The sequence below is a fragment of the Pongo pygmaeus genome, chromosome 20 (assembly GCF_028885625.2).
Source record: "Pongo pygmaeus isolate AG05252 chromosome 20, NHGRI_mPonPyg2-v2.0_pri, whole genome shotgun sequence".
NCBI classification, from domain to species: domain Eukaryota; kingdom Metazoa; phylum Chordata; class Mammalia; order Primates; family Hominidae; genus Pongo; species Pongo pygmaeus.
Window position 1 is genome coordinate 10,577,830 of NC_072393.2, and position 8,371 is coordinate 10,586,200.

The 8,371-nt window shown below is 54.3% G+C and overlaps 1 protein-coding gene across 1 annotated transcript; it reads right to left on the reverse strand.

Annotated features, from left to right (window-relative positions):
• Positions 1-6: 6 nt before the first annotated feature.
• ICAM3 (intercellular adhesion molecule 3) lies at positions 7-7,921 on the reverse strand. The gene is made up of 7 exons (XM_054463733.2): positions 7,551-7,921; positions 6,693-6,959; positions 1,959-2,264; positions 1,353-1,640; positions 815-1,069; positions 447-695; positions 7-346 (listed from the first exon to the last, which is right to left on the reverse strand). Exons 1-7 carry the CDS (start codon positions 7,624-7,626, stop codon positions 144-146), a joined length of 1,644 nt encoding a protein of 547 aa, XP_054319708.2. The 5' UTR covers positions 7,627-7,921; the 3' UTR covers positions 7-143.
• Positions 7,922-8,371: the final 450 nt, after the last annotated feature.

Consider the following 8,371-nt stretch of genomic DNA (forward strand, 5'->3'; position numbering starts at 1 on the left):
TACTCAGCGCCTGTGCACCTGGGTGGGAGAACCTTGCAGCGCGGGTGGAATCAAACCACAGATTAGGGAGTTTGAAGGTTTTATTGGTGCGGAATCTGAGGGCACAGCCAAGTCCCCGCCAACTTTGACCCCGGATCAGAGCGTCACTCAGCTGTGGACGGTTCTTCCCCCATTGCCTCTGTCGGCTGCATAGACGTGAGGGGCAGAGAGGTGCTCTCCTGCCTAACATGGTACCTGCCGCTCCGTTTGTGCTCCCTGAAGACGTACATTAAGGCCACTACGACAGTCACCACGCCCAGGGTCACTAACACCGCCAAGAAGACGAGGACAAAGTGGGAGTTCCCAGCTGTGCAGAGAAAGCGCTAAGTCAATATGCGTCCCCCCTGTCTCCAACCCCCCTGCCCCCCGGCTTACGGGTCCAGACCCGCAGCCCCGTGTTAACTCACCCTCAATGTCCATCACCACGACCAGGGTGTATCTGCCTCGTGAGCTGGACGCTTGGCACTGATAAGTACCATTATGTGTTACATTAACGAAGAACGGGATCCCCACCGGCACCTCCCGGCTGGAGCCTTCCTTCAAACATCGCAGCTCGGGGTGCGGGTTGCCCCTGGCTTGGCACTGCAGGACGTGTCTCGTTTTATCTTTCCACTTCAAGTGCTGGGGGCATGTGGCTCGGTCAATTTTGGGACCATCTGTGGAACCACCATGTGTGATCAGACACCCAACACACCCGAGGCACAGTGGTGCCGAGGAGCATCTAATCTTTCCAGGGCAGGGGTGGAGGGATTAAAGGTCAGGGTGACCGACTCACACAGGACACGCAGCTGGACGCTACTGTTCCTGTGAAAGAACTCGCCGTCCACCTCGAGAGTGGCACTGCAGAAGAAGCTGCGTCCGTCGTCACTCTCGGTAGCATTTAGCTGAAGTTGAGCTGGCTGCCCCGGGGCCGCGGCCGGAACTCCGTCCAGCGTGACCTGGACTCGAGCCCCAGCCATGCAACTCACGGTCACTGTGGACCCCTCAGGGGCGCTGGGCTCGCTGAGATTCAGAATGGGTCCTAGGAAGCCTAAAGGCGGGGCATTGCCCAGGAGCTTAATGAACATGACCTTCCTGTGGGTCAAGCCGCTCCCTCCGCCCTCCCCTTTCCTCTCGGGATATCCGGGCCACGCTTTCGGCCGTTCAAGCCTCGCCCTCTTTCCGCGCTGTGTCCAACTTCGGGCACTCAGGCCCAGCCCACGTTGCAACTGCTATTGGAGCAAGCCAGGCCCCACCTTTTCGGCTAGTCTCCGCCCCCTCTGCCACGCCCCCAGACTGCTGAGGCCGCGCCCCCTTCCCACGCCTCCTCTTACTAAAGACCGTCAAGTTCTCCCGGGCCTCCCGTCTCTCGCCCCCTAGGGTCACGTTGCAGACGATCTCTTGGGCACCCTCCTGATCCGCGCGCGCCATGGCTGTGGCTGTGGCCGTCAGCGTGTCCCCGTGGTTCACGACTGTCGTATTCAGCATCTGGTCCCCCAGCGCCAGGTAGACCTGGGCCTCTGAGGCCGGAAAAAGCCCATCTAGGGTGCAGTCCACCGGCCACGACGTTTCCGCCTCCAAGAACCGGGGAGCCACTAGGCGCGGGGGGGTCACGGGCAGGACTGGGGAGAAAGGTGGGCATGAGTACAACCCCCAGGACTGTGCCTTCCCCAAGACACCCTCATCCCCCCCAGTCAGGATATTTTGCTGACTGGGTCACCCTTCTTCGCAGGACACACACACAGGGCCATGAAAACGGCCTTCTCCAAAGATCTCACGGCTCGGGCCTCCCTTCCGGGGCCACCCTGCCCAGTGGCCGGGGTCTTTCCTTCCCAGAAGCCTGTGAGGTCCAGGGTACCCGACTCTCAGGAACCCCAAGGTCAGGGCACCGTCTACCCTGGCTCAGCTCGTCACCCACCGTCTGAAGCCCCTTCTCTCACCAAAGGTTCGGAGCTGGCGGGGGGCTGAGGTGTTCACGAACAGTCCCAGCCCCTGGGGCTGCATGTCCAGTTCTGTGCGGCATGAGAAATGGGCTCCGTGGTGGCCTCTGCTGGCCAGCACAGTGGCAGTGACCTCCGCTGGCTCTTCCACTGCGGGTTGCCGGCTCAGCTCCTCCTCCCAGCGAAGCAGCACCACCGTGAGGCTGGTCCGGGGCGACCCACCCTCCACTTGGCAGCGCAGGGTGAAGTTCTGGCCCACCGGCTGCCAAAGAGGCAGGGGTGCCAGCTCCACGCGCTCCGGGAGCCCTGAGAGAGGTGGGGAGGATGGCATTTAGCGGGTCCTGCAACCCACCCACCCACCCCAGGGACTGGGGAGGAGACAGGGCGGTCCTGCCGAGAACTGTGAGCTTTGAGTTAATAAACTTAGAGGGCTTAGAACTGGGCCAGTCGAAGCGTTTGCTATTATCATTAGCGCAGTGATTATCATTTCCTGTGTTGTCAGACGCCTTGCAAGGCGCTAAACAAAATTTTCTGTTCTCAAAGATGGCACAATAAAAAAAAATGAGGATGGAAGGGATGAACGTTTATGACTATGATATGAATATTAAAAACTCCTGTTTATGGCCAGACGCGGTGGCTCGCGCCTGTAATCCCAGAGCTTTGAGAGGCCGAGGTGGGTGGATCACGAGGTCAGGAGTTTGAGACCAGCCTGGCCAACATGGTGAAACCCTGTCTCTACTAAAAATACAAAAATTAGCTGGGTGTGGTGGTGTGTGCCTGTAATCCCAGCTACTGGAGAGGCTGAGGCAGGAGAATCGCTTGAACCTAGGAGGCAGAGGTGGCAGTGAGCCGAGATCGCGCCACAACATTCCAGCCTGGGCGAAAAGACTCTGTCTCAAAAAAAAGAAAAAAAAAGAGAAGAATAAAGAAGATTTCACTAGGTTGTTGTGTGCATGAAGGTGGATGACCTCTTGAAGGTCTAAGGAAAGATATTAATAAATAGTAACTTTTTTTTTTCCCCGAGATGGAGTCTTGCTCTGTCTCCCAGGCTGGAATGCAGTGGCGCAATCTCGGCTCACTGCAACCTCCATCTCCCGGGTTCAAGCGATTCTCCTGTCTCAGCCTCCCGAGTAGCTGGGACTACAGGCACATGCCACCTCGCCCGGCTAATTTTTTGTATTTTTAGTAGAGACAGAGTTTCGCCATGTTGCCCAGGCTGCTCTTGAACTCCTGAGCTCAGGTGATCTGCCCGTCTCGGCCTCCCAAAGTGCTGGAATTACAGGTGTGAGCCACCACTTCTGGCTCTTTGTCTCTTTTTTTTGTTTTGTTTTGTTTTGTTTTGAGACAGAATCTCGCTCTTGTTGCCCAGGCTGGAGTGCAGTGGCAGGATCTCGGCTCACTGCAACCTCCGCCTCCGGGTTCAAGTGATTCTCCTGCCTCAGCCTCCCAAGTAGCTAGGATTACAGGTGCCCACCACCATGCCTGGCTAATTTTTTTTTTTTTTTTTTTTTTTTTTTTTTTTTTTTTTTTTTTTGTGATGGAGTCTCGCTCTGTCACCCAGGCTGGAGTGCAGTGGCGAGATTTCGGCTCACTGCAAGCTCCACCTTCCGGGTTCACACCATTCTCCTGCCTCAGCCTCCCAAATAGCTGGGACTACAGGCACCTGCCACCATGCCTGGCTAATTTTGTTTTTGTATTTTTAGTAGAGATGGGGTTTCACCGTGTTAACCAGGATGGTCTTGATCTCCTGACCTCGTGATCCACCCGCCTCGGTTTCCCAAAGTGCTGGGATTACAGGCGTGAGCCACCGCGCCTGGCCTGTATTTTTTTTTTTTTTTTTTTTTTTTTTTTTTAGTAGAGACGGGGTTTGACCATGTTCGTCAGGCTGGTCTCGAACTCCTGACCTCAGGTGATCCACCTGCCTTGGCCTCCCAAAGTACTGGAATTATAGGTGTGAGCCACCACACCTGGCCTGTTTTTGTATTTTTAGTGGATGGGGTTTCACCATGTTGGCCAGGCTGGTCTCGAACTCCTGGCCTCAAGTGATTCATCCACCTCAGCCTCCCAAAGCGCTGGGATTACAGGCATGAGCCACTGCACCTGGCCTCTTTCTCTTTTATGGTTGGAGAAATATATAGCTCAGAGAGGGGAGGTGAATTACTTAAGGACACACAAACAGTAAGTAGCAGAGCCCAAGCTAGAATGTGGGTCTCCCAAACCACAGACATGCCTCCTGGATATCATGTCTAGGGACTCTGTTGGCCCCTTCTCCTAGCTTCTGGCCTGAACACCTGCTTTGGTGTTCTAATTAGTTTGGTGAACTAATCTCTACCGGAGATTAGTTCAGTTCTCTCCAATCAGGTTCAGACACTCAGGGCTTTCCTGGTTCACCAGCCCTGCGGCAGCCTCTCAAGATACTCTGGCACAGCCACAGGAGACTTGACACTCCCAGGCTGGATGCCCTCCCAAGTACACCTACAAAACCCTGGGCCTCAGGCCGGGCACTGTGGCTCATGCCTGTAATACCAGCACTTTGGGAGGCCAAGGTGGACGGATCACCTGAGACCAGGAGTTCAAGACCAGCCTTGCCAACATGGTGAATCCCCATCTCTACTAAAAATACAAAAATTAGCCAGGCATGGTAGCACGTGCCTGTAATCTCAGCTACTCAGGAGGCTGAGGCACAAGAATCGCTTGAACCCAGGAGGCAGAAGTTGCAGTGAGCTGACATCGCACCATTGTACTCCAGCATGGGGGACAAGAGCAAGACTGCGTCTCAAAGAAAAAAAAAAAAATCAAAAAGTAGGCCAGGCATGGTGGCTCACGCTTGTAATCCCAGCACTTTGGGAGGCCAAGGCGGGCGGATCATTTGAGGCCAGGAGCTTGAGACCAGCCTGGGCAACATGGTGAAATCCTCTCCCTACTAAAAATACAAAAATTAGCTGGGTGTGGTAGTGCACACCTGTAGTCCCAGCTACTCAGCAGGCTGAGGCAGGAGAATCTCTTGAACTTGGGAGGTGGAGGTTGCAGTGAGCCAAGATTGTGCCACTGCACTCCAGCCTGGGCAACAGAGTGAGACTCCATCTCCAACAAAAAAAAAAAAAAAGAAGAAGAAGAAGAAAAGGCCAGGCGCGGTGGCTCACACCTGTAATCCCAACACTTTAGGAGGCCGAGGCAGGCAGATCATGAGGTCAGAAGTTCGAGACCAGCTTGACCAACATGGTGAAACCCTGTCTCTACTAAAAATACAAAAATTAGCTGGGCGTGGTGGCGTGCGCTTGTAATCCCAGCTACTCAGGAGGCTGAGGCAGGAGAATCGCTTGAACCCGGGTGGCAGAGGTTGCAGTGAGCCGAGATTGCGCCACTGCACTCCAGCCTAGGGGACAGAGCGAGACTCCATCTCAAAAAAAAAAAAAAAAAAAGAAAAGAAAAGAAAAAAGTAGCCAGGTGCAGTGGCTCAGGCCTGCAATCCCAGCTACTGAAGAGACTGAAGTGGGAGGATTGCCTGAGCCCAGGAGTTTGAGATCAACCTGGGCAACATAGGGAGATCCTGTCTCTAAAATAAAAGTGTAAAAAAGTGTAAATGTAAAACCTCCATTCGCCTACTGCTGACTGAAAGGGGTACCCCCTTTTTTTGCTTAAGAGACAGAGTCTTGCTTTTTTGCACAGGCTGGAGTGCAGTGGTGCAATTATAGCTCACTACAGCCTTGAACTCCCGGGCTCAAGTAATTCTTCCACCTCGGTCCCCCAAGTAGCTGGGACTTCAGGCATGTGCCACCATGCCCAGCTAATATTTTGTATTTATTTTTGTAGAAACAGGGTGTCCCTATATTGCTCGGCCTGGTCTTAAATTTCCGGACTCAAGCAATCCTCCTGCCTCGGCCTCCCAAAATGTTGGGATTATTGTTGGGGCCAGGCGCAGTGGCTCACGCCTGTAATCCCAGCACTTTGAGAGGCTGAGGTGGGTGGATCACGAGGCCAGGAGTTCAAGACCAGCCTGGCCAACATGGTTAAACCCCGTCTCTACTAAAAATACAAAACTTAGCTGGGCATTAGCTGGACCCAGGAGGCAGAGGTCGCAGTGAGCCGAGATTGCACCACTGCACTCCAGCCTGGGCTACAGAGTAAGAGATGCCATCTCAAAAAAAAAAAAAAACAAAAAAAAGCTTGTTGGGGCCGGGCGCAGTGACTCATGCCTGTAATCCCAGCACTTTGGGAGGCTGAGGTGGACGGATCGCCTGAGGTCAGGAGTTCAAGACCAGACTGGCCAACATGGTGAAACGCCATCTCTACTAAAAATACAAAATTTGCTGGGTGTGGTGGCGTGCATGTGTAATCCCAGCCACTCGGGAGGCTGAGGCAGGAGAATCACTTGAACCCAGGAGGCAAAGGTTGCAGTGAGCCGAGATCGCGCCACTGCACTCCAGCCTAGGCAAAAAGAGTGAAACTCTATCTCAAAAAAAACAAATGCTTGTTGGGGCCCAAGTTAATTGATTTCACAACTGCTGCCTTGGCATGAGATTGAGATGCGTCTCTATGTCTCTGTGTCTCTGTCTCTGTCTCTGTGTCTCTGTCTCTATCTTTGTATCTCACACACAAATGTCCAGGTCTGAGCTCTGGGTCAGAACCCTGGTCCATTCTTTGCAAACTGAGGGTCCCCACTCTCCTGAGCCATTGGCCACTTGCCCACACCACTACCCAAGACCAGTCCCACCTCCGGACACATCGACTCACTGTACACGGTGATGTTAGAGGAGCCTATTATCTGGGAGCCATTGCAGTAAACTGAGCAGAGGATCCTACTGTTGCCAGTCACGTTGCTGAGGTAGAAGGCTGCCCAGCCCATGCCATTGTCCACCAGCTCCTTTGATAGGGACGTCTCCAAGGCAATTTTCTTAGAGCTGGGACAATCAGTACTGCAGTTCACCAACAGGGACCCTCCAGCAGGGAGCACAGGGTTCTGGGGCTCCACCCGCAGCAGGAACTCCTGCCCCTGGGCACCTTCAGGAACATGAAGAAGTCTTGGTGTTTGTTTCCTTGCCCCCCAACCCACGCATCAACAGGCCCCACCATTTAACATCTCTTTCCTTCTGCCGAGACAGAAGGGTTCCTGCCCTCATGGTCCAGTGGGAAAGGCAGAATCCATCAGGGACCAGGGAGAACTCAGAAGGAGGCCGGAAGAAGCTCTGAACCAGCATAGGAGGAGGTGAGTCAGGGAAGCCTTCCTGGAGGCGGGGACCATTGCAGCCCGAAACTGAAGGTTAAGTAGGAGTTAGCAAGTGAAAGGGACAGGTGATCCTGGCAGAGGGAACCACATACGCAAAGGGCAAATTTCAGGAGTTCACATGGAGCAGGAAGCATGAGGGGTGTGTGTGTGTGTGTTAGTGGAGAGGGATGGCATACAAGCCGTATGCTGGGGCCTGATCACCTGAAGGCTGAACTAAGGAACCAGAACTTTCTCCCGAGGATACAGAGTCAGCGGCCAGGTCGCAGTGTGGCAGGATGTGAACAGCGTTGCGTTCTATTCCTCTACCCTCTACTGATCCCCAAAACCCAGCCCTCTCCAGCCCTCCCCGGCTTGAGCGGCCTCACCTGGGGTCAGCAGACAGCAGACCAGCAGAGTCCAGCAGGCCCCGGGCCACGACACAGATGGCACCAGGGTGGCCATTCTGACAGAGGAAGGTGCCTTCCTGAGGTGCCCGAAGGGCAGGCAGGGGAAAAGGCGGGGCCTCCCACTACGACGGAAGCACAGCGGTTAAGATTGCAGAAGTCTGGGGACTGCACCTTGCCCAGGCCTCCGGTGGAAGGGGATGCTGTTGCCCTTGGGGGCCAGGGTGAGGGACCCAGACGGGGCTCTGCAAAGTGGCCAGCACTGCTGAGTCTCCCCCAGGGAATGGGCTGGTCCCAGTTGCACTGCTGGCCGCCAGTTGAATTCACAGGAAATGCCAACTAAACTGGTTTCCTTTGTTCTCAGCACTGGGAAGCCTGGGTGGGGGGGATGAAGCATCTCCTTCCGGCTGAACTTAGGTGGGGAGGGGAATATTCTGTCCCCAGAGAGGAAGTTAATGGGGAAAACTGTAGGCACCATTGTGTAGATGTTAAGGTGGGATTTCGAGGAAACATTAAAAAAAAACAAAAAACAGAAACAGAAGCAGAGTCTTGCTATGTTGCCCCGACTGGTCTTGAACTCCTGGCCTTAAGACGGCCCCCTCTCATCTTGACCTCCCAAAGTGTTGCGATTACAGGCATGAGCCACCACGCCTGGCCACCTTTGAAGATCTTGAGGACACCTCCCTATCTTTGAAGATCTTGGGGATCCCCCATCCCCTGCACGAAGAGCTAAGGTAGGTGATTTGGGGACAGCTGAGTCCCTGAGCCACTGTCTATCCAGGATTCTACTTGGTTTTTGTTTG

Excerpts from the sequence above, each read along its gene's own strand:
- ICAM3 (XM_054463733.2), bottom strand. The coding sequence starts at position 7,626 with ATGGCCACCCTGGTGCCATCTGTGTCGTGGCCCGGGGCCTGCTGGACT. Across the intron at positions 696-814 it reads CGTCCAGCTGCGTGTCCTGT|ATGGTCCCAAAATTGACCGA; the intron begins GTGAGTCGGTCA and ends GTGGTTCCACAG. Across the intron at positions 347-446 it reads CGTGGTGATGGACATTGAGG|CTGGGAACTCCCACTTTGTC; the intron begins GTGAGTTAACAC and ends TTCTCTGCACAG.